Source organism: Erinaceus europaeus, chromosome 6, assembly GCF_950295315.1.
Source record: "Erinaceus europaeus chromosome 6, mEriEur2.1, whole genome shotgun sequence".
Taxonomy (NCBI): Eukaryota; Metazoa; Chordata; class Mammalia; order Eulipotyphla; family Erinaceidae; genus Erinaceus; species Erinaceus europaeus.
In genome coordinates this window covers 2,616,812-2,642,110 of record NC_080167.1, presented here as the reverse complement: position 1 = coordinate 2,642,110, position 25,299 = coordinate 2,616,812, and the positions used below count along the sequence as shown (strand labels likewise).

The 25,299-nt window shown below is 55.4% G+C and overlaps 1 protein-coding gene and 1 long non-coding RNA gene across 14 annotated transcripts in view; both read left to right on the top strand.

Moving 5' to 3' along the window:
- The first annotated feature begins 330 nt into the window (after positions 1-330).
- LOC132539068 (uncharacterized) lies at positions 331-6,747 on the top strand. Its single transcript, XR_009550364.1, has 3 exons — positions 331-418; positions 2,718-2,807; positions 6,455-6,747. It is a non-coding gene; the product is annotated as an uncharacterized LOC132539068 (long non-coding RNA).
- Positions 6,748-15,639: 8,892 nt separating this feature from the next.
- The window catches only part of EMID1 (EMI domain containing 1), a 47,144-nt gene continuing 37,484 nt past the window's right edge, over positions 15,640-25,299 (top strand). For 2 of the 13 annotated variants that reach the window (XM_060192888.1, XM_060192887.1), the window contains exon 1: positions 15,703-16,135. In XM_060192888.1, the coding sequence (XP_060048871.1) occupies positions 16,041-16,135 (95 nt within the window). In that variant the 5' untranslated portion in view covers positions 15,703-16,040. Of the gene's footprint in view, positions 16,136-25,299 lie in introns of all 13 variants that reach the window. The other 11 variants (XM_060192898.1, XM_060192897.1, XM_060192899.1 and 8 more) reach the window with 11 other exon arrangements.

Below are 25,299 nucleotides of genomic sequence, written 5' to 3'. Positions count from 1 at the left end.
GCGACTCCCCTGCAGGTGGGGAGCCGGGGGCTCGAACCGGGATCCTTCCTCTGGTCCTTGCGCTTCTCGCCGCGTGCGCTTAACCCGCTGCGCTACCACCCGACTCCTCCCCAGAGTCTTTTACTTTGGTGCAATACACCAAAAAAAAAAAAAAAAAAAAAAAGAAAGAAAGAAAGGTTTTTTGTTGTTGTTTGGTTGGTTGTTGTTGTGTGTGTGTGTTGCCTGCCTTCTGCCAGCCATGGGACTTCCTGACTCAGGCAGCGGCCAGCGCTGGGACTTCCTTAGCTCAGGTTCTCACAACTGGCGCAATGTCAAAGGCTCCTCAAGCAGAAACGGAGGTGGGGGCAGCACAGCCAGTTGCAGCTGCTAAGCTCACTGGAGACAGAGGGTTTTCTCAGCTCATCTGGGACCCCAGCGGGTGAGTCCTACTTTGTTCTCTCAAAAGAACACACAGAAAAAAAAAAAAAAAAAAGCCACAACCCAGAGAGGAAGGGGGGGGGGGGGTTTCACAGGGTCTGTCAGCCGTGGCTGCAACGTGCTCTGTCACGGGGGAGGGCACAGTCAGTCATGTGGCTTCCTCACATCAGCTAGTCCCAGGGGAGGGCTGGTCACTGGGTGACGTCAAAGGTCCCCACGCCCCTTGCAGGCTTCTCTGACAGCCCTGGAGGCAAACTGGGTTTGGCCTCCCAAGCTCTTCTTCTTCTTCTTTTTTTGTTTTTATTTATTTATTTATTTTACTTTCCCTTTTGTTGCCCTTGTTGTTTAACGTTGTTGTTATTCATGTCGTCGTCGTTGTTGAATAGGACAGAGAGAAATGGAGAGAGGAGGGGAAGACAGAGAGGGGGAGAGAAAGACAGACACCTGTAGACCTGCTTCACCACCTGTGAAGCGACTCCCCTGTCGGTGAGGAGCCGGGGGCTCGAACCGGGATCCTTATGCCGGTCCTTGTGCTTTGCGCCACGTGCGCTTAACCCACTGCGCCACCACCTGACTCCCATCTCCCCAGCTCTTCTCTTTCTGCAGAACCTCAAGGAAAGCAGGGTTTCAGCTTTCCTGGGGCTTCAGCTGGACACCAGCCCTGGCGACCACTGACCATGACATCACCCACAAGCCTCTGGCACCAGGAGGGGCACAAGGCCCAGCAGGAGACAAGGCGGGTGCATGGGAGCACATGCCTGGGGGTGGGCCCATGTGAGCAGCGCCTGAGAGAGAGACTCATGACCCTCGTACATCTTACTGGGCGCTGAGGGAGGCTGGTCACTCCACCTGCATACCAGGTGGGCCTGGGTCTCTAGGGGTACAGACACCTTCCTTTTTTATTTATTTTTTTAATTTTCTTTGCTTTTTTAAAAAAATGTATTCATTTATTTCCTTTTGTTGCCCTTGTTATTATTGTTGTTGTGATTGATGTCATCTTTGTTAGATAGGACAAAGAGAAGTGGAGAGAGGAGGGGAAGACGGGGAGAGAAAGACAGACACCTGCAGACCTGCCTGTGAATCAGCTCCCCTGCAGGTGGGGAGCCAGGAGCTCGAACCGGGATCCTTCCGCCAGTCCTTGCGCTTCGTGCCACGTGCGCTTAACCCGCTGTGCTACCACCTGACTCCCTTTAAATTTTATTTTCCTATTTTGTTTTTAGTAGAGCACTGCTCAGCTCTGTTTTTGTGGTGGTGTGGGGGACTGAACCTAGGACTTTGAAGCCTCAGGCAAGAAAGTTTTTTTACATAACCGTTATGCTATCTCCCCCACCCCACAGACACCTTCCTACGTCAGCAGGACAAAGCAACGTAAATTCCCAACCCAGAAAGAACGTGGATTTTTCAAACCATCTGAACTGATAGTCCAGGTCCTTTCTGTGGACGCAGGCACCATAACATTCTGGGCAGGCAGCTCTCAGAAGCATCAGCGAGTTGGCTTACCTGGGGGTGTGGAGTGGTGGTGGCCACTCAGCTGAGCTCACACATCAGTGCGCACAAGCGCCAGGCCCAAGGCTCCAGGCCCCACCTGCAGGGGAGAAGCTTCATGAGCACTGAAGCAGGGTTGCAGGTGCTTCTCTTTCCCTCTCTACCTCCTGTTTCCCCTCAATTTCTCTCTGTCCTATCAAATTAAAAAGTGGAGGGAGTGAGAGAAAGAAGGAAGGAAGTTGTCAACTATCGTGTGGGGTACTCAACCCCAGCAATAACCTTGGTGGCAATATAGACAAACAAAACAAACATACAAAAACGATAGTTCACCTGGATCCTTTGGCAGACGTGTGATTCAGCCTCTCCTAGTGGGAAGTGATGAAGTCTCAGCCGTGACAGTAAATATAAAATAACATGAAGCACATTTCTTTTATTTAAATATGTATTTTCCCTTTTGTTGCCCTCGTTGGTTTTTATTGTTATTGTAGTTGTTGTTGTTGATGATGTCATTGTTGTCGGATAGGACAGAGAGAAAGGGAGAGAGGAGGGGAAGACAGAGAGGGGGAGAGAAAGACAGACATCTGCAGACCTGCTTCACTGCCTGGGAAGCGACTCCCCTGCAGGTGGGGAGCCGGGGCTCGAACCGGGATCCTTACACTTCGCACCACCTGTGCTTAACCTGCTGCGCTACCACCCAACTGAGGAAACACATTCCTTTATAGCGTCAAGATATATAAAGTAACTGTGTATCTTTCAAAGACAGACTTGTTTGTTTTCAGCGTTTCATGACTCTTTCCATGTTTGGCGGATTCCAGAAGAGAGAGCCGGCGTCTCCTGGCTGCTCTTGTGATTGTCCGCTGTGAGATGTGTCTTCAGTTGAAGTGTGTGAAGAAACCACCTCAAAGGTATGACGGTGGAACTAGGAAGAACATTCCGCCTTTAACTACCGAGTTGTGTGCTTGTTGGTTTGTTTTATGAAAGGCCTGGGACCTCGGCATGCAGGTGCAGTGCATGTCGTCCCGGGCGAGGCTCTCCGCCTCCCTGGCCACTGGCGGCAGAGACCGGGTGGCCCCTGGGGGGCCTAGGGGGGCCCTGGCGACGAGGGTAGAGTGCGCAGAGAGGATGGAAACACAGGACCAGCTCCGGGAGAAGCCTCATGGGCAACTCGCCTATTAAAGGATACAAGCAAGTCGATACACCCAAGGTTCAGAGAGAAGGTTGAGGTTTGGGTGCTTGGCGGTGGCGCAGCATGTTAAGTGCACATGACAAGCAAAAGGACCGGAGTAGGGATCCCGGTTCTAGTCCCTGGCTCCCCACTTGTAGGGGGGTCACTTCACACGCGGTGAAGCAGGTCTGCAGGTGTCTTTCTTTCTCTCCCCCTCTCTGTCTTCCCCCCCTCTCCATTTCTCTCCATCCTATCCAACAACTATGACAACAATAATAATAACGATGAGCAAAAAAACGGGAACAATATCCTCTAGGAGCAGTGGATTTGTAGTGCGGGCACTAAACCCCAGCAATAATCCTGGAGGCAAAAAAAAAAAAGGGTCATCATTAATCTACACACGATGCAGAGTTACATCTGGACCTACCACCAACTAGAAAGTTACCGTATAAGGTCTGGTCATGAGCTCACAATGCCGAGGCAGGCCTTTTTCTCTAAGGGTAAATTACAAGCACCTCAAGCAAGGGGCAAAGGGAGCAGTTGAGCAAAGCCAGGATATTTGCGGCGGGTTTCAGGTTGGCCATACACAGTAATTCATGGCCTTTGTTCGAAGGGAATGAGGGGAGAGTTGGGTGGTAGCGCAGCGGGTTGAGCGCACATGGCGCAAAGCACAAGGACCGGCGTAAGGATCCCGGTTTGAGCCCCCGGCTCCCCACCTGCAGGGGAGTCGCTTCACAGGCGGTGAAGCAGGTCTGCAGGTGTCTGTCTTTCTCTCCCCCTCTCTGTCTTCCCTCCTCTCTCTATTTCTCTCTGTCCTATCCAACAATGATGACAACAATAACAATAACTACAACAATAAAACAACAAGGGCAACAAAAGGAAATAAATAAATAAATAAAATATCAAAAATATTTTTTTTAAAAAAAGGAATGAGGGAGCATGTGCAGGAAAGCACCCAGTCTGAAAAGGAACATCCATCATCAATTCACGAGGTCAGGAGGACCTGCCTACCACCCCTCAGGGAGGCAGAGAGAAAGACAGACACCTGTAGACCTGCCTCACTGCCTGTGAAGTGGGCCCCCTGCAGGTGGGGAACCGGGGATCAAACCAGGATCCTGACACTGGTCTTTGTGCTTTGGACCACGTGTGCTTAACCCACTGCGCTACCAGCCAGCCCCCAGTAACTTCTTTTTTTTTTCCTCCAGGGTTATTGTTGGGGCTCTCTGCCTGCACTACAAATCCACTGCTCCTGGAAGCTATTGTTGACAGACAGAAATTGAGAGAGGAAGGGAAGACAGAGAGGGGGAGAGAAAGACAGACACCTGCAGACCTACTTCACCACCTGTGAAGCGACTCCCCTGCAGGTGGGGAGCCGGGGGCTCAAACCAAGATCCTTACGCCCGTCCTTCAGCTTCGTGCCACGTGTGCTTAACCCACTGTGCTACTGCCCGGCCCCCGAAAGTGATAACTTCTCAACAGTGAATTGCCACGTGGAATCTGACTTCACATCTATAGAACATTTTTGGTTTTGTTACAATCACGAATCATCAACCACCCCTGGAGCTGAGAGGCAGCACTAGCAGTAGCTCAAGGCTGTCATGCATAAGGTACCAGAGGGCCCAGGTTTAATCCCCGGCATCACCATAAGCCAGAACAGAGATGTTCCCTCGTTAAAAAATAAGTAAATGAGGGAGCTGGGCGGTAGCGCAGCGGGTTAAGAGCAGGTGGCACAAAGTCCGAGAACCAGCGTAAGGATCCCGGTTCGAGCCCCTGGATCCCCACCTGCAGGGGAGTTGCTTCTGTCTTCCCCTCCTCTCTCCGTTTCTGTCTGTCCTATCCAACAACATCAATGACATCAATAACTACAACAATAAAAACAAGAGCAACAAAAGGGAATGAATAAATAGATATCTAAAAAAATTAAAAGTAAGTAAATGAGGGGAGTCAAGCGGTGATGCAGTGGGATAAGCGCACATGGCGCAAAGCTCAAGGACCGGCATAAGGTTCCCGGTTCGAGCCCCCAACTCCCCCCCTGCAGGGGAGTCGCTGCACAGGCGGTGAAGCAGGTCTGCAGGTGTCTGTCTTTCTCTCCCCCTCTCTGTCTTCCCCTCCTCTCTCCATTCTTTCTGTCCTATCCAACAACAACAAGAATAACAATAATGGCAACAATGAGGACAACAAAAATGGGGAAAATGGCCTCCCAGGAGCAGTGGAATGACAATAAATAAATTAAATATAAATAAATAAATATAATAAGTAAAATATAAATATAAATAATAAATAAATTAGTCCATGGAGATAGCATGGTGGTTCTTCAAAAGACTTTCCATACATGAGGTTCCAAGGCCCCAGGTTCGATCCCCAGTAACACCATAAGCCAGAGCTGAGCAAGGTTCCACTTAAAAGTAAAGTTACCGCCCATGGGTGATGGCCTTGCTGACACTCTGCTGCCCTAAGAAGCTGCAGAAGTCCTGAGGGTCATTTGGTTTAGTGATAACACAGCAGGAACTCTGGGGTGGGCGTAACAAAACGCTTGAGGACAGTGGCTCTGGGCACAGCCGGCTGAGACTTTAGGAGACAGAATGGCACGGCGCTGCCCCTCCCTGCAGCCAATTAGACATAATTGAAATCACATCTCTCCAGACCCTCTAGCCAGATGCTGCCTACGTATCCCAAAGCCAGGCTCCGCCCATCTCTCGGGTCCTGACACTGCTGCTCGTTGGGGACTCTGGCCCCCTGGGTGTGCGTGGGAGTCCTGCCACACACTGACTGTGGCTGTGTGTCCCCTCTGTAGAGCAGGCCCACAGTGCCTGCCTCCCAGGGGCGAGGGCTCTGAGATGAGCCTCTGGAGCACAAGTTTGCTGTTACCAGCCCAGCCTCTGGTCACTCAGACACGTCTCGCAGCCAGCGCTCCGGCCGGGGGAGGTCAGCTGTGCTGCCCACACTCTCCGTGGCCTCATAACTCAGGGTTCTGCTGGGGCTGGGGACTAGAAGGGAAGACCTCGAACCTCCAGCTGCCTGTCCAGCTTCATGTGCCAGAGCCCAGGCCTGCTGCCACTGCTTCCAGAGAGACTGGGGGAGAAACACAGTGAGTCAGGGAGACAGCACCCTGAAACCCACCTCCCCAGGCACAGAACTGCAGGACACAGGAGCCAGAGGAAGCATTTCCGGTGACCGACAGCTCCTGACTCCTGTAATCTCAGGGCCTTTGCACAGGCCATTTCCCCAGCCAGCGCCCAGTCCCTCTGCTCTCACTGGCTGACTTGAGGCTCACAAGACTTTCAGAGCCGCCTCAATCTCTCTCTCACACGCCACCGTCTCCGTCTTTCCTGCCATCTCTTGACCGCAGCAAACACTCTCATGTCCTGACCTCTGGTTTATCTGCAGTCTGCCATTGCAGATGCCCTACCCAGTCCTGTCTTGCCAACACCCGACCTGAGCTTGGGCTCCGCGTGGGCGCTCGGCATACGCGTGTGGGACAAGTGAGGACATTACCCCCGTGCAGGGCCTGGCATGCGCGACCACAGTGCCGGCATTGAGGATTCACATTCTCCAGTCCGGGGATTCAGACCTGCCACGTTCCGCCCAGCAGGAAAAATTCAGAGCTGACATGAATTCAGGCCCCACGTGCATGACTCTCAGTGAGTAAAGACATCAAGACAATCTCACCCTTTGTCAGATCTGTGGGAGTCTTAGACGTATAGAGAAAAGCCAGTCTCAAATCAGTTGCTCTCTGAAACTGTCGACTCCAGAAATTAAGGATGCTGTCAGTGTGCCCTGAATTTCTGGGCCCAGCAATTAATTCCTCCCAGATTAAAGGATTGTTGTGTTTCTGACACATTATTATGCGGAGTGGGCTTGCTGTGAATTTTAAAACTTTAACCAGAATCCTCATTAACTGGGACCTTTTATCTGTGTGCAACTTTGACAAGAGGCCAGTGGTTTGAAAGTGAACTGATGCATCCAAAAAAAAAGAAAGAAAGAAAGAAAGAAAGAAGGAAAGAAAGAAAGAAAGAAAGAAAGAAAGAAAGAAAGAAAGAAAGAAAGAAAGAAAACATTCCAGGGGAAGTCTTGATGCATAAACCAGTCCAGGCCCTTTCCTCTCCTCAAGGCAAGAGGACTGTCCAACCACCGGGCGCAGGGCCCAGGCTGAGTTCCAGACACCTGCCCAGCCCTGTCTACCCTCAGGTGACTAGGCTGGTGAAGGGAGGAGACACGTCCTTTTCAGGTCAGAGGACCCCATGCTTGGTTCTCCTCCCCCTGTGCTCCTTTCTCCCTGGAGAACAAAGATCACTGTGAAGAATTAACTCCATCATTTTTCCTTTTTCTTTCTTTCTTTCTTCCTTTCTTTCTTTCTGTCTGTCTGTCTTTCTTTCTTTCTTTCTTTCTTCCCTTTTGTTGCCCTTGTTGTTTTATTGTTATAGTTATTATTGATGCTGTCGTTGTTGGATAGGACAGAGAGAAATGGAGAGAGGAGAGGAAGACAGAGAGGGGGAGAGAAAGACAGACACCTGCAGACCTGCTTCACCGCCTGTGAAGCGACTCCCCTGCAGGTGGGGAGCCGGGGGCTCGAACCGGGGTCCTCACGCCGGTCCTTGCGCTTTGCACCCCTGCCCCCGAACCACTTTCCACAATTGTGCTCACATCCCCCTGCCAGGAGTCAACAAACAGGACCCAGATGGCAATCCCACCTCCCAATCGGGAGGGAGCGAACTTTAAACCCCTCTGCCACAATGTCCATCTGCACCACAGACTGCCCTGCCGGGGCGGCAGTGAACACAGGCCTGGAAGTAACTGTGAGTGGCCATAGCCTGGCATGACCCCCAGGTGTCTACAGGCCCTGAAACCGCAGCTTCCTGAGCCCGAGAGGCTCAGCTTATTCCTGAATATAGTCACCTCTGGGGCTGTTCCGACAGAAGCCACAAACTGGGTGGCTTAAGCAACAGAAATGTATTGTCTGTGGGGCTGGAAGATACCCAGTGAGTAGAACACAGCCTCCTGTGTGTGAGGCCCTGGGCTCAGTGCCTGGCACCAAGACAGCACGGAGAGGAGGTCCGTGGATGGTGGAGGCATGCCGTGGTGTCTCTTCTCTCTCCTATTTGCTTTCTCCCTCCCTCTCTTTCTGTTTTTACGATCCTTTTATTTGGGAGGCCAATATGTAGTTCTCTGGCAATCTGACTTGGAGCATTTTTTTCATGTCTGTCGGGCCTCTGGATCTCTTCCTTGGTGAAGGTTTAGTTGACGTCTTCTCCTTACTTTTCTTTTCTTTCTTTCTTTTTTTTTCCTCCTCCAGGGTTATTGCTGGGCTCGGTGCCTGCACCATGAATCCACCGCTCCTGGAGGCCATTTTTTTCCCCCTTTTGTTGCCCTTTTTGTAGCTTCGTTGTGGTTATTATTATTATTGCCCTTGTTGACGCAATTCGTTGTTGGATAGGACAGAGAGAAATGGAGAGAGGAGGGGAAGACAGAGAGGAGGAGAGAAAGACAGACACCTGCAGACCTGCTTCACCGCCCGTGAAGCGACTCCCCTGCAGGTGGGGAGCCGGGGGCTCGAACCGGGATCCTTACGCCGGTCCCTGCGCTTTGCGCCACATGCGCTTCACCCACTGCGCCACCGCCCGACCCCCCTTTCTTTTTTTTTTTTTTTTGCCTCCAGGGTTATCGCTGGGGCTTGGTGCTGGCACTATGAATCCACAACTCCTGGTGGCCATTTTTCCTTTTTTTTTTTCTTCTTTTTCTTTCTATTTTATTTGATAGGACAGAGAGAAATTGAGAGGGGAGGGAGAGATAGAGAGGGAGGAAAACAGAGAGACACCTGCAGATCTACTTCACCTGTCATGAAACTTCCCCCTACAGGTGGAGAGCAGGGGTTTGAACCCAGGTCCTTGTGCCTGGTAACGTGTGCATTTTACTGGGTGTGCCACTGTCTGGGCCCCTGCCTTTACCTTTAAAACATTAATTTTTAGGGAGTCGGGTGGTAGCGCAGTGGGTTAAGTTCAGGTGGCGCTAAGCATGGACCGACTAAGGATCCTGGTTCGAGCCCCCGGCTCCCCACCTGCAGGGGAGTTGCTTCACAGGCAGTGAAGCAGGTCTGCAGGTGTCTGTCTTTCTCTCCCCCTCTCTGTCTTCCCTTCCTCTCTCCATTTCTGTCTGTCCTATCTAACAACGATGACATCAATAACAACAACAATAACTACAACAATAAAACAACAAGGGCAACAAAAGGGAATAAATAAATAAAAATAAAATAAAATATTTAAAAAGATATAAAGTTTTTTTAAAATTTTATTATAAAAAGGATAAAGTTTTATCACTAAGAAAATTCTTTTAATTTTTTTAATATTTTATTTTATTTATTTATTCACTTTTGTTGCCCTTATTTTATTGTTGTAGTTATTATTGTTGTTGTCGTCATTGTTGGATAGGACAGAGATAGGATAGACCTGCTTCACTGCCTGTGAAGCGACTCCCCTGCAGGTGGGGAGCCGGGGTTCGAACCGGGATCCTTATGCCGGTCCTTGTGTTTTGCGCCACCTGCGCTTAACCCACTGCGCTACAGCCCAACTCCCCACTAAGAAAATTCTAAGAGATTCTGAGGGATCACTGATGAAAAAGAATGATATTGTGGTCCAGGAGGTGGCGCAGTGGATAAAGCATTGGACTCTCAACCGTGAGGTCCCAAGTTCCTTACCTGCTGTGCTACTGCCCTACTCTCCTTTAGACTTTTGAAAAGACTGCTCCCAGGGGTACATCAGAGTGCCACCACACACACACACACACACATACACACACACACACACACACACTTTTGGTGCCGGTACAAGCCCAAGACACCATCTGCTGGCAGGGTCCCCTAATTGCAGGCAGAACCCCGAGAAGTAGCACTGGTTCTCTGAATCCAGGAGGCCAAGCAGAGCAGCCCTGGATGAGTGACACCGTCTAGTTTCGCAGGAACACAACATTCCACCTTCCTACTGAAGAATTTGAATTGCATCATGGGTTTTCTTTGCTGTAACCCAAGACGTTGGCCGAGAGCAGCACTGCAGGTGACAGTCAGTTGCAGCAGAGGCCCTTAGGAAGCCCCCGACTCTTCCCCAGTAATGTTTGCCAATGCCTGACCCCTTCGTCTGTCTCAAGCCTCAGGTCCCCAGACTCCCAGAACTGTCATCCCACAAGTGCAGGTAATGTGCTCTGGACTCAGCACAGACACCACTCCTGAGCAGGGTGAGGCGCTGGGCAAAGGGCTCACCTGAAGGCTCCTCCTAGCAGCCCCGGGAGCCAGCTCAGTGCTGTTAGAACCAGCACCTGCAGGCCCAAGGCCCTGCCACTATTTGCTCTGGTCTGTCTGTCCCTCATAAGAACATATATATGCATTTCTTCCTTCCTTTATCTTTTTTTTTTTTTTTACCTCCAGGGTTATCGCTGGGGCTCAGTGCCTGCACTATGAATCCATTGCTCCTGGAGGCCATTTTCCCCATTTTGTTGCCCTTGTTGTTATTATTATTATTATTATTATTATTATTTTAAAGACTTTCTTTTTTATTTTATTTATTTTCCCTTTTGTTTCCCTTGTTGTCTTTTTATTATTGTTGTACTTATTGTTGTTACTGATGTCGTTGTTGTTAGGATAGAGAGAAATGGAGAGAGGAGGGGAAGACAGAGAGGGGGAAGAGAAAGACACCTGGCAGACCTGCTTCACCACCTGTGAGGTGACTCCCCTGCAGGTGGGGAGCTGGGGGCTTGAACCGGGATCCCTATGCCCATCCTTTCACTTTGCGCCATGTGCGCTTAGCTCACTGCGCTACTGCCCGACTCTCAAATACATGCATTTCTATGTGGCGCTGAGGCCATGCATGAGTGGCACCACCACTGAACAGCCTCCCCAAGTCAATTTTTTTCATTCTTCACTTTAGAGATAAGGGTAGGGGGAGCCGAATATCCCACAGCACTGCCTTGCCATCCAGGAAGACCCCTGACGCTGTTCACAGTGCTCCCAGAGCTAGAACCCAAGGCCTGGTGTATGGTAAGGCACATGTTCTCTGAGCTACCTCCATTTTCCAGGTGAGAAATATTGAAGTTCAGAGAGAATACAGTGACTCGGCCAAGGCCACACAGTGAGGAAGACGCAGGTGGAACTGAAGCCCCCTGCAGGCCAACTTGGACCTGTGGACCCCACACACTGAGCCCTGTGCTGGGCCCCTTCCTCACACCAGGTTACCTTTCTGGCTGTGGAGTCCAAGCACCTCCGCTGCAGCCCCGAGAACGTCCCACTGGAGCTGGGACCTCCTCCAGGACCCTCGGCCAAGTGTGGAGCCCCACTCCATTTCTGCTGGCTGTGCAGCTTCCCGGCTGCCCCAAACTCCCTGCCCTGCACATGGCCACTCCTCACGGCACCTGTCTGCAGGTCAGTGCCGGCCCCTCGTCCCCCTGGAGCCCCATCCTCCTTGGTGTCTGTCCTCTCCACCTGGGCCTCAGCTATTTGACACACCTGAGCCCCTTGTGGCAAGCCTGGCCCTCCTGCGCTGATGCTAGGCCTACTCTGCTTCTCTGTGTGTTTCTCTCCAGCTTCTCTGTATGTTTCTCTCCTGCTCTGACACAGGCTCTCTCATATCCCCCATATCCTTCTCTCTCTCTCTCTCTCAGTCTCTCTCTCTCTCGCTCACTCGCTCTCTCTAGCACTGCTGTCTTTCCTGATCTGACACAGGCTCTCTCATGTCCCCCATATCCTTCTCTCTCTCTCCCTCTTTCTCTCTCTCTCTCTCTCAGTCTCTCTCTCTCTCGCTCACTCGCTCTCTCTAGCACTGCTGTCTTTCCTGCTCTGACACACGCACTCTCATATCCCCCATATCCTGCTCTCTCTCCCTCTCTCTCTCTCTCTCTCTCTCTCTCTCGCTCTCTCTCTCTCGCTCTCTCTAGCACTGTGTCTTTCCTGCCCCACTCGTCCTCTGCCTCCCTTCCTGGGATCAGGGGAGGGAAAACCAACTTCAGCTTCTTGTGCCCGCCCCCCCCCACCAGCCCAACCCGGGGATGTCCTGAACAGCTGGGAACGCTGGGTCCAACACCAGCTCCCAATGCACTGTCTCTGTTCCCCAGCCTCCAGCACCCCCACCCCCAAGGCCCTCCCCCAAGGATTCCTGAGGAGGGTGAGAGGGCCCTCTGGGACGCCTAATTTATGATTTTCCGACAACTTCCTTCCTGCCATCACTCTCTCCCAGCCCCAGCTCCAAGAGGGAGGAATGAGCTGGGTGAGAAGGCCAGCTCCACGGAGAAGAGTAACTCAGCAGGCAGCTGCTGCAGGCTCTCTGGGTGCCCTGTGCTCTAGGGCTGAGGGGCAGTGGGGCCTGGGAATCAAAGGCAGGAGAGCAGGCGTCCTTTCCTGCCTTCTGTCTGGGCAGAGGCTGCCGAAGGCCACGTCTGTTTACATGGTCACTTCCCTCTCATGGTGACATCCAGGCTGGCCAGGCTTCTGCAACTGACTGTCACAAGCTCAGGCTACAGGACAGGCACGTTCCGGGTTCCGACCAGACGGTGTGCCTGGGCTCCTTCAAGACGGTGATCAGATGGGACTGAGACTCTGCCACCCCAGTACCAGGGAAGCTGGGGAGAGAGCCAGATTGGGGAAGGCGGCCCTGGCGAAGCCCCAGGGAGAGGACACAGGGAAGGGGGCTGTGAGCCAGGCGTGTTTGCAGGAGACCAGCATTTCCTGTTTGGACTAGGCCCGGGGGTCATGGCAGTGAGTCCACACCAGAAGGGCTGTTTCCCGGCTCCAGGCTGCTCTGGGAGGGTCTGTGTGTGTCCCTGTCTCTGTGTGGTCCACATGTGTGTGCCCACTTGCTCTCTCCCCATGCCAGCTCCCAGATGGGAGTCCAGACCTCTCCCCTAGGAGGGGAGGCTTCCCTGGGTCCCAGAGGGAAGGGCCCGAGGCAGGAGTGCCCCCAGCCCCTCACACCTGGAGAGATGAGGCCGTGCATGGCAGCCAGGAGACCAGAGCAAAATGCTGAGCTCAGTCCTGGCCCGCGGTCAGCAGTCAGCGGTCAGCGCTGGGAACGGAAGCTCCTGTCATTACTGGCTCTTGTGGTCTGGTGATGGCAGGGGAGAGACTCAGGCCCCCCGGGAGGGGCCCTGCCTACAGGGACAGACTGATGATCTGGATCCACAGTGAAACCTCAAATGGTCGAGACCTAGGCCCCTACATGTGCTTTCCTTCTTGTTCAAGGAGGAAGACAGACTGGCTCCCAGGAAGCGCTCCCTGGAAAGGGGGCCTCAGGCTGCATGCTCCCCAGGACCGCTGCCTGGAGACCTGAAGCTTCCCTGTGTTCTCAGAAGCACAGACTGGTGAGCCAGGGTGTTTTAAAAGATGGCTTGATTTTCCAGGCAAGGAAGAGAGACTCAGAGAGGGAAAGTGTATTGTCCAGGGCCACACAGCTCCCTGGGGATGGCTTGCCCTAGGGTTGACACCTGGAACCATGGGGTGCTGAGCCTCTGCATGGACCACTGGGCTGCCCTGCCTGGGATTGGCTGTAGCAGAGGGACCTGGTCCCCTCTGATGTCAAATGCTGACGCAGCTCTTCCTGAGGTGGTCCCTTGCGGGAGAAAGTCCACAATGGACCGCAGCTCCCAGGATGCTGTCCTCTGATCACAGAAACATCTGGAACATGCTGCCACTGACCTCACACTTACTGGGGGTCCCAGACATCCCCAGGACAGAAGTCCCTGCCTGTGCCCTTCCTAAACTGCTGCATAGGCTTTGGAGTGAAGTTTTTTTTCTCTCTCTCTTTTGCCTCCAGGGTTATCTCTGGGGCTCAGTGCCTGCACCACAAATCCACCGCTCCTGGAAGCCATTTTTTTCCCTTTTGTTGCCCTTGTTGTTTATCGGTGTTGTTGTTACTATTATTGTTGTTGCTGGCTAGGACAGAGAGAAATAGAGAGAGGAGGGGAAGGCAGAGAGGGGGAGAGAAAGACAGACACCTGCAGACCTGCTTCACCGCCTGTGAAGCGACTCCCCTGCAGGTGGGGAGCCAGGGGCTTGAACCGGGATCCTTACGCTGGTCCTTGCGCTTTGCGCTACCGCCCGTCCCCACCCCAACCCCCCCCCCTTTGGCCTCCAGGGTTATGACTGGGGCTCGGTGCCTACACTGCGTATCTCTTGCTCCTGGAGGCCATTTCTCCTATTTGTGCGGCCCTTTCGTTGTTATTGTTGTTGGGTGATGGTTTTCAATCCCAGACACTTGTTGGGGATCCCCATGGGTCTGGAATGCTGTCGGGACATGGCCCCTTGGGTGTGACGAGTCATCCACGGGGCAAAGTCACCAACTGTGTCACGAACAAGAGCTAGCCAGAGGGCTCCTCTAGTGGTGGGGGTCAGAAAGCACTCAGTCGGTGCCCCCACATTAAACAGGGAGATCCAATGCCATGACAGCATCAGAGGACATGGGAGAGGGAAGTGCCTGAAACCGGTGTTGGTTCCATCGAAACTACACCCCCACACGGACATGCATCTGTCTTCCTTCCTAAGAGAAGCTGAGTTTGAGAGGAAGCAGGGTTTGCCCTGGCTAATTTAGAAAGTCAGGCCCTCCTCTGCCTTCAGCCTTCCAGCCTGCCTCGGACCCAGGATCTGGCGCTGCCCGGCCTGGGGAGGCCAGGCCAGGCAGACCCAGGAGTCAGAAGTGCAGCAGTTCCTGTCCTGTGCTTGTGAGCACAGTGGGACCCTGTGGGCAGGCCTGCTCGCAGCCCAGCGGCCTCCCGGCCTGGGCCCACACATACCTGCCACTGGCTCACGGGAAAGGGTGGGGGTGTCCTGGGCCCCTCTGATAAGGGCTGGGCTGCCCCATAAATGAGACACAGCAGAGGCACACTCCTGCAACACACCACTCCCCTAGTACTCGTGCGCCTTCTCTCCCCCTCTCTCTCTCTCTCTCCCCCTCTCTCTTTTGCCTCCAGGGTTGTCACTGGGGCTTGGTGCTGGCACTATGAAACCAAGGCTCCTAGCGGCCACTTTTCCCCTTTTTATTGGACAGGACAGAGAGAGATTGAGAGAGGAGGGAAGACAGGGAGAGAGAAAGACAGACACCTACCTGCAGACCTGCTTCACTGCCTGTGAATCGATCTCCCCCTGCAGGTGGGGATCCTTGAGGGTCCTTGCGTGCTTAGCCTGGTGCACCACCAGCTGGCGTGCTCACTCTCTATCTGATTGTCTCTGATTCTCTCTCTCTCTGATTCTCTCCTCTCTCCTCTCTTTCCCCCTCCCGCTCTCCCTTCTCCTTCCCTCTCCTCTCTTCTCTCCTTCTCTTTTCTGATTCTCTCCCTCTCTCTCTCCTCTCTTCTCTCTGACTCCTTCTCCTCCTCTCTCTCTCTCTCTGACTCTCTCTCTCTCTCTCTCCCTCTCCCTCCCCCCCCCACACACCTGTGTGGGTGCAGGCTCAGTGTGTCCCCCAGGAAGCGTCCCCATCCCATGCCTGTGACATTCTCCTCCTTGCCCCAGGGGCCACCCACATTTGGTCTCCCCCCAAGGCAGGTCTGGTTTCGAACCCGATTCTTCCAGCCGCCAGCCGAGTGCTCGCTGCTGCACGGGGCCCCTGGTGACTGTTTCTGCATCCGAGAGGGCGCTGAGCGTGGGTGCCCGCTCTCTGAGCCGCCGCGGGTGGGGCCGCCCCGTGACGGCAGGTGGAGACGAGGTCGCGCTGCCTGCGGCGGGTTCGAGTCCCTGCGGCGCCGCAGCGCGTGGCGGACACCGGCGGGCAGGTGGGCACCTGGCGGGGCTGCGGGGGCGGCCCCCGGCTCCTTCCGGGTTGGCGGCGGCGCGCGGGGGGCGGGGGGCGGTGCGGCCCGGAGAGCGCCCTGGCCCAGGCCGAGGCCCGCCTCCGCCTCCGCCTCCGCCCGCCTCCGCCGCCTCCGCCGCCAGCCGCCCGCCGGGAGCCGCTCAGCGCGTCGGGCGCGGGGCGCGGGGCGCGGGGTGCGGGGCGCGAGGCGCAGCATGGGCGGCCCGCGGGCCTGGGCGCTGCTCTGGGCGCTGCTGCTCCGGGGCGGCGCCGCGTGGAGCCTCGGCGGAGCACCCTTCTCCGGACGCAGGTACGGCCGCCCCTTCCACCTCTGCACGGGCGGGACCCTGCACCCTGCACCCAGCACCCGCACCCCGCATTCCATCCCGCACCCAGCACCCTGCACCCCGAATCGCACCCAGCACCCCCACCCCGCACCCCCATTCCGCATCCCGCACCCCGACCCAGCACCCAACACCCCGCATGCGCACCCCCACCCCGCACCCTCACTCCGCATCCCTCACCCCCCACCCCGCAAACCTAACCCAGCACCCCCACCCTGCACCCTACTCCGCATCTCGCACCCAGCACCCGCACCCCCACCCCGCACCCGCACCCCGCAGGCTCCCCCAGCCTGGGATCCCGGTGCCCTCGCGGGTCCCCCACTCTCCAGCCGCCTCTGCCCCGACCGCCTCACCCAGAGCCTCCGGGGAAGGGGACCCCCAGCCCCCTAACCAGGCGCCCCCCCCCCAAACCAGGCGCCCTCTGCCAGGGACACCCCTTAGGGGGACACCCGCCCCCCTTTCCCTGCTCCAGGCTTTTTTTTTAGTCCCCCAGCCATTCATTCCCCAGGGAGGGAGAAGAGAAGGATCAGCGTTGGTCCCCCGGGACCTGGCATTCGCCATGGAGGGAGGGAGGGAGTGCTGGTCTTCCTGCCGCTTCTCCCGCCCTGATGGGCGCCCCCAGGCCCGTGTGCTCCCACTTGGTGGATGGGCTCACCGAGGCCCCAGAGTCTGCAGCCTTCTGGCTGCACCGCCATTCCCAGGCTGGCACGTGGGTCTGTGTCTTTCTCACTCTGGGGACAGCGTCTGTTCCCGCTGCCCAGAGGCCTGTGTCCCCTCAAGGGCCAGTGCCCGTTGTCCACAGACAATGCCCCAAGAGGGGTCAGGCCTCTCGGGCTTTTCATCTCATTCACAGGCCTGCCCGGCCCCACCCCTATGGCAGTCGCCTTTTCATTCTTTTCAGAAAGCCCCCTTTCCCAGTGGTTGGGGGGCCAGCATGTCCCCACTGGCTTAGAAGAGTAGGTGACATGGACAGGCTGGAGGGCAGCAAGGCAGAGGCGGCAGAGGCCAGGGGGGCAGTTGTGCCTGTGCTTGGGAGGCAGCTGGCACCTACCTGCTCCGTGTCACAGAGGGAAGCTGAAGCCTCAGAAGGGTGGAGGACCTACCCTGGACCTGAGTGTGAGTCCCAGCACCCCAGCTGCTAAGACCAGACTCTGAATTTGGAATTCCAGTGGCGACTTAAGGCGCGGCGGGGTGAGGGTGGGGGTTGAGGGCAAGAGGATAGGTATCAGGCGGGGGAGACAGCATAATGGTTATGCAAACAGACTCTCATGCCTGAGGTTTCTAAGTCCCTGGTTCAATCCCCCACACCACCATAAACCAGAGCTGAGCAGTGCTCTGGTGTTTCTCTGTGTGTGTCTCTCTTTCTGCATCTCTCTCAAAAATAAATTAAATTTTTTTAAAAAGAGGATAGATAGCTCAGCGTTAGGGAACGTGTCTGACATGCTCCCTCCTCAAGACACTGACACCCCCATATGGCAGAACTGAGCAGTGTTCTGCTCTCTCCCTCTCCCTCTCCCATTCTCTGTCTCATAAAAATCAATAAAAAGGGAGTCGGGCGGTAGCGCAGCGGGTTAAGCGCACATGGCGCAAAGCGCTAGGACCTGGCATAAGGATCCCGGTTCGAGCCCCGGCTCCCCACCTTCAGGGGAATCACTTCACAAGCGGTGAAGCAGGTCTGCAGGTGTCTGTCTTTCTCTCCCCCTCTCTGTCTTCCCCTCCTCTCTCCATTTCTCTCTTTCCTATCCAACAATGAATGACATCAACAGCAATAACCACAACAAGGCTACAACAAGGGCAACAAAATGTGGGGGGGGATGGCCTCCAGGAGCAGTGGATTCATGGTGCAGGCAGTGAGCCCCAGCAATAACCCTGGAGGCAAAAAATAATAATAATAGAGGCTGGGAGATAACTCACCTGGCGGGGGGGCTCCTGTCTTTCCATGTGCGAGGCCCAGATGCAAACCCTGGCACTACAGAGGAGCACCACAGCACCTCAGGAAACTCTAGGGCTGTCCCTCCGTCGTGTGTGTGTGTGTGTGTGTGTGTGTGTGTGTGTGTGTGTGTGTGTGTGTGTCAGAGAGGGAGAAAGTCAGCTTGGGAGTGGTGAAGTTCTTCATGCACAAGGTCCTGCTACCACAAAATAATAGGAGGAGGAGGAGAAATAGTGATAACACGGAAGGAAGATGGTTAAGAGGAACTGACTCTCCAACCAGTGCCCAAACCCCAGCGGCCCTCCTGGAGGAGGAAGAGGACTATTAGCCGAGCCGGGGTGGGAGGTCTGGAGAAGGTGTGCTGTCATGCCTGGGAGTTGGCACCGTAGCCTTGGGCAGAGTGTGGCTTCACTCCTGCCCAGTGGCAGGTCACTTGCCATCCCTGGGGCCTGGCTCCTCTTTCCTTCCTCACCCAGGCTTGCTCTGAGAGTGGACAGTCCACAGAGGGAAGGCCGTCCAGAACAGGGCCTGTTTCTGCTCCCCTAGCACCACGGGGGCAGAGACCCCCGTCTGAGGATTCTGACCTCCACCACCAGGGCCACCCTTCACGCCTGCCCAGCTGACTTGGTGATAGCTGAGGGGTGTCACTCCCCATCAGCTCTCCCTCTGCCCCCTGCCCAGCACCCTGGGCACCCCTTGGCAGCCAGAGGACCAGAGACAGAAAAGAGGCTTTGTGTCTGGGTGGGGGGCGGCCCGGGAAGGCATCCAGGGTGCCACCCCCACCCCTAGGTATGGAACAAGACTGAGACCCTCCGGAAACAGGGTGCCAGGGGTTCCACTAAAGGGCCCGGCTCACCTGTGCCTGTCCACCCCTGACTCCCCGTCGGGTGGTTTTCTGCACGGCCCCTTCCAACCAGAATCCTCTTTCCTTGCTCGCTCTGGCTCAGTGCTGTGACTGAAACCATGACCACCTGCCTAGTACCTTCCCCCTGCAGACCTGGCTTACTCTGAGCCAGTCACACAGGGTCAGGGTCGAGAGTGCGGGGGATTCTCAGAGGGAGCCCCTGCCCTGGCCTCTCTCACGAGCTCAATCCCAGGTCTTCCCAGGAGACTGGGAAATGTGGAACGCAGTAAGCCCTGGCCTACCAAGCAGGGAAGGATCTCATGCTAATGGTCCCTGCTTGCACCCCTAAACCCCAGGGCCCCAGCCACCTATAGCAGAGACCTTGAGTGCTGGGCTAGCCGGCGTTGTGCTGGGCGTTGTGCTGGGCGCTGTGTGTGTAGCCCTCCCCATCAGAGGCGACTCTGTTTCCCACCTGTGGAAGGGCAGCTGGCGGGAATGTCACCTCCAGATGGGGTACTGGCAGCGCCACCCCCACCCCCCCTTCCCCACCCCCCCCACCCCCGGTCTCCTTTCTTTCCTCTCCTTTTCGTAACGGCCTTGGCCCCTGGCCCGCTTGGCTGCCTCCTGCAATTAACCCCTATCACTGTTCCGGATCACAGCCCTGGGCTCTGGGAGACAAAGTCCCTTGGGCCCTTTGCACAAGGGCTGGAGGGCTGGAGGGCAAGTGGGGGGCCTCCTGGGGGGAGCCCGTGCCAGGCTGAGCTGGTCTGGCCTGTTTTCTCTCCTCTCAGAGCCCCTGGGGGCCCCGGATGTGCTGAGTGGGTAGAAGTGAGGACCCAGGGGGGAAGTGCTGCCTTCCGGCCCCCACCATCGCCCCAGATCCTGGCCCTGGACAGTGGAGCACCAGTCACACCTCAGGAAGGGGTGCTTGGGAGCAGCAGGACAGAGGCAGGGTGGAGCCTCTGGCTGCCCCTCTCAGATCTCTGACTCCTACTGGGCCCAGGGCCCTGTCTGGTCCGTCACTCGTCTTTCTGCAGACCTGCAGTGGAGGGGAGCTCAGTGCCCTGGAGGTGCTCCAATCCTCCTGAGGTCTCGGTACTGAGACCCAGAGATTGAAGGGGTCAAGCAGATGAGGAGTGTCTAGAGACCTCAGAAAGGCACAAGGGTAGACAGCATAATGGTTCTGCAAAGAGACTCTCAGGATGAAGGCTCCAAAGTCCCAGGTTCACTCCCCTGCACCACCATAAGCCAGAGCTGAGCAGTGCTCTGGTTGGATGGAAGGAAGGAAGGGAGGGAGAAAAGAAAGGAGGGAGGGAGGGAAGGAGGGAGGGAGGGAGAAAGGAAGGAGAAAGAGAGACCACAGCTCTGCTCCCTCATTCATTAAAGAGATCTCAGGAAGGGGGAGAGGAGTGGCATGAGTGTGCGGAAAGTGGACACGAGGCTAGGAGAGCAGTAGGCCCAGGCTGGGACCTGCAGGAGGGTCTGTGCTTCCGCTGGACCTGCCTCTTCGAGGCCAGGGGGGCAAGTGGATGCGGTTGTGGGTGACCCCCGGGGAGGGATAGGATCTGACCTTGAGCCCGCCTGTCTGAAAAGGCTGGCTAGCAGCTATCCGCTCTGCCTCTGAGCAGGGGGGTCGGGCAAACCCCAGCTCGCAGGAGCCAGAGACCCAGGCAGGGTGGGGTGGAGGTAAACGCCCCAAGAAGAATGGGGCAAAGGGTAGTTCAGGTAAATAGGAGAGCCCTAGTGAGGGGCTGCATGTGGGGGTGTCCCCAGGCTATGTGTAGGTCCAGGGCAGGTGTGAGCCCACAACCAGACGATGTCCTGACAGATGTGCCGTCTAACCGTGTGCCCAAGTGTGTGTGTTCGCCCGTGTGCATGTGTGCTGCCGGACATCTGTACATGCGTGCGCTCACACGTACACGCATGGGACACACTCTTGAGTATGTGCAGCGGTGGGAGTCCCCGCATCGGGTCTTCATGCCTGTGTCCAGAGTTTCTGACTGTCCCCTGCCTGCCCGGGTGGCTCCTTCCTCTGCTCACAGAGCCCTGGGCCGGCAGGGGCACTGTCACACTGGCTGCAGAGCACCTCTAGGTCCCCTGACCTCATCCCTGAAGTTTTGTTTGGTTTTCTAAAATTGTCTTTTTCTTTTTTTCCCTCCAGGGTTATTGCTGGGGCTGGATGCCTACACCAGGAATCCACTGCTCCTGGAGGCCATTTTTCCTTGTTTTGTTGCCCTTGTTGTTTGTCATTGTTGTTATTATTGTTGATATTGCTGTCATTGTTGGATAGGACAGAGAGAAACGGAGAGAGGAGGGGAAGACAGAGGGGGAGAGAAAGACAGACACCTGCAGACCTGCTTCACCGCCTGTGAAGTGACTCCCCTGAAGGTGGGGAGCCGGGGGCTCGAACTGGGATCCTTACACCGGTCCCTGCGCTTTGCACCACGTGCGCTTAACCTGCTGCGTACCCACCCCCCCCCCTTTTTTTTTTTTACCAGAGCACTATTCAGCTCTGGTTTATGGTGGTGCAGGGGATTGAACCTGGGAGCCTCAGGCATAAGAGTCTGTTTTCGGGGGTCGGGCGGTGGCGCAGTGGGTTAAGCGCATGTGGCGCAAAGCGCAGGGACCGGCGTAAGGATCCCGGTTCGAGCCCCCGGCTCCCCACCTGCAGGGGAGTCACTTCACAGGCGGTGAAGCAGGTCTGCAGGTGTCTATCTTTCTCTCCCCTTCTCTGTCTTCTCCTCCTCTCTCCATTTCTCTCTGTCCTATCCAACAATGAATTGCGTCAACAAGGGCAATAATAATAACCACAACGAAGCTACAACAAAGGCAACAAAAAGGGAAAAAAAAAAAAAAAAGGCCTCCAGGAGCGGTGGATTCATGGTGCAGGCACCGAGCCCAGCAATAACCCTGGAGGAGGAAAAAAAAAAAAAAAGTCTGTTTTCATAAACACTAGGCTATCTCCCCCGCTAGTTTTTTTAAATTGTATTAGTGATTTAATGGTGGTTTACAAGATTGTAAGATCACAGGGTGTCATTCCACACCTGAATCCTGTGCCCCCACCCTCCCAGCCACAGCACCATACTTCTCACAAGTCTCAAAGACTTCTTCTCACAAGTCTCAAAATTCACTTCTTCTGTTTTTTTTAATTGTTTATTTATCTATTCACTTTTGTTGCCCTTGTTTTATTGTTTTAGTTATTATTGTTGTTGTTATTGAGGTTGTTGTTGAATAAGACAGAGAGAAATAGAGAGAGGAGGGGAAGGCAGAGAGGAGGAGAGAAAGACAGACACCTGCAGACCTGCTTCACCGCCTGTGAAGCGACTCCCCTGCAGGTGGGGATCCGGGGGCTTGAACCGGGATCCTTACGCCGGTCCCTGCACTTTGCGCCACCTGCGCTTAACCTGCTGCTGCGCTACCGCCCGACTCCCTGTTGTTGTTATTTAATTCGATATGGTTTGGGGCGCCGTGATCGTATAGTGGTTAGTGCTCTGCGTTGTGGTATGGTTTGGGGTTTGTTTGTTATTGGCAAGCTTGTGTGTTCCAGAGCTCTAGATTCCACATTTGAGTGAAGATATTGAGCGTCTTTATCTCCTTACTTCATCATCTCCATTTCCATCCATTCAGTCCCAAAGGACATGATATCAGCTTTTTTTGATTCAGGGTAGTAGTCCATGGAGTATATATCCCGTAGCTTCCTTCTTTCTTCCTTCCTTCCTTCTTCTGTCTTATTGGGTAGGACAGAGAGAGGGGAGGAGGAGACAGACAGAGAGAGAAAAAGGGAGACACTTGCAGACCTGCTTTACCACTCAAGAAGCATCCTCCCACTGCCCCCATCACTTCTTTATCCAGTCATCTGTCAACAGGTAGCTAAGTTGTTTCCACTCTGTAGCGACTGTCAATGATGCTCACACCTGAAATATGCCTTTAAATTTTTTTTTATTTATAAAATAGAAACACTGACAAGACCATAGAATAAAAGGGGTACAGTTCCTACCACCAGAGCTCTGTATCCCATCCCCTCCCCTGACAGCTTTCCTATTTTTTATCCCTCTGGGAGCATGGACCCAGGGTCATTATGGAGTACAGTAGGTGTTCTGGCTTCTGTCATTGCTTCCCCGCTGCACATGGGCGTTGGCAGGTCAATCCATACTCCCAGCCTGTCTCTCTCTTTCCCTAGTGGAGCAGGGTTCTGAGGAAGCAGGGCTCCAGGACACATTGGTGGGGTCATCTGTCCAGGGAGGTCCAGTTGGCATCATGGTAGCATCTGGAACCTGGTGGCCCAGGCAAGACCGAGGCCCTCATGTTGTGCCTTTTTTCTAGAATGTACTCACAGCTTACATCAGGGTCCCAAAGGGGCCATTTCCCTTCCCCCAACAGGTCCCTTGGGAGGTGCTCCAGCCTCTCAGACATCTCGGTACTGAGACCCAGAGATTGAGTGGGAGCATGCAGACAGGGAGTCTACAGGGATCTCAGCGGTGGGAAGGAGACCAGGGAGGAGAGAGAGGAGTGGATGAGTGGGCGGGAAATGGAGACCCTGGGGTCAGAGGGGCCGGGATCCAGTGCTGACTCTGCCCTGCCCTCCATACAGTGGCGCCCACGGTTGGGTGCAAGGAGGCCTGGGCCGGGTCCTGGCATGCAGCAGAGGCTGCTGGGAGGGCAGCGACTGATGGCGAGAGCTCCTCTACACGCCCAGGGAGCTCTGGTGTTCGTATGCAGTCCGTCTGGACTCCACAGATGTGGCTAGATGTGTAGGTGTGTGCACGCCCTCTCCTGTTTAACGGCCTCCCACCGGGCTCCGTTGATGTCTCTGCACCTGCTTTCCCCCTGAACCAGGTGTGGTGACCTGAGCATGGAAACCTGAGGTCCTGTCACAGCATCTGGTTTCCTGTGACGAGTGGTCCCACCGCTGTTGAGAGTGTCCCCTCCTTCCTCACAGTGCTACCACAGGCCCTGGTCACGTGGGGCTCTGTGAGCAGGGCCAAGCCGCCTGCTCCTGGCTTCCCAGCAGCCTGTTCAGCCCGGGGTCCCAGGCCCGGCCTTCTCCCTTGGGCAGCTGCTGAGGAGCCTACCTAAAGGGGAGGTGGGCCTCTGTGACGGCCGGGGCATTCCAAGTGCTCAGTGGCCCTCAGCCCTGCTCGGGGTCACGGGCCCCGCATGCTTTGTGGGGGGAGGAGAAGCCGTTTCAGGTGACCTTCCCAGCCTGAAACTCCCTCTGTGGTCTCAAACCCCCCCGGTCAGCAGGTTCCCAGGCTGAGGGAGGTGCCCCAGCCCTTCAGGGGTCTTGGTACCTTCACAGAGTCATGGGCCACAGCTCAGGAGGTGGGAGGATCTGGGAGCGGAGGCTGTGCGAAGGAGTGGGGGGCAGGCTGGACCATCCGCGTTCCAGGGTTCAGATCTGGCTGGCTCCACCATGCCACGCCCCAGCTGAGCAGTCTTCCAGGTTCCTCCATGGGCCTCAGTTTCCCCTCCTAAATGGGGGCAGTAGCCCAGGACTTCACGCCTGAGGATCCCAGTTCCGTCCCCAGCACCGCACGTTCTGGAGTGGTCTTCTGACTCCCCCGCTCCCAGCCTCATCTCTCTCCCTTGAACGCATGGTTATTTATTTTCATGAGAGACAGACCAGAGTCCTGCTTAGTTTTGGCTTATGGTAGTGCTGGGGATTGAACCTGGGACTTCAGAGTCTTAAGCTTGAAAGTGTTTTGCAGAACCATTATGCTGTCTCCCCAATCCTTCACTCCTGAGGGGGGGATGGGCCTGGCCCACCGAGAGAAGATGGCGGAACGCCCCCAGCACACAGCAGGCTCTCTGTCTGTGCAGAGCAGTGTGACTGTTGGCTGGCATTTGGGGAAACCAGCCTTGCACACGGGCCACCCGCCGTGCCTCTCCACCATCCTGGCTGTCATGGGGGTTGTGACACTAAAAGCAGGTTTCTCCTTGCTTGTCAGGGAGCATGGGGGCAGACGTGAAGCCCAGCAGGAGCAGAGAACACACGATGCGCCCAGGCCTGGGAGCCATGCATGCGGCTCGGTGGGTGGAACAGATGAGGGAAGAGGTGGCAGTGCAGCAGGCACTGGAAGGAGGAGATGCCAAGTAGAGAGGGGGCAGCAGGCCAGCAGGAGCAGAGCCAGGGGGTGAGAAGGCAGCAGGAGGTGTGGGCACAGGGGTCTGAGAGCAGGTGAGGGCATGGGGGTCTGAGAGCAGGTGAGGGCATGTGGGTCTGAGAGCAGGCAAGGGCACAGGAGTCTGAGAGCAGGTGAGGGCATGAGGGTCTGAGAGCAGGTGAGGGCATAGGCCTGACAGCAGGTGAGGGCATAGGCCTGACAGCAGGTGAGGGCATGTGGGTCTGAGAGCAG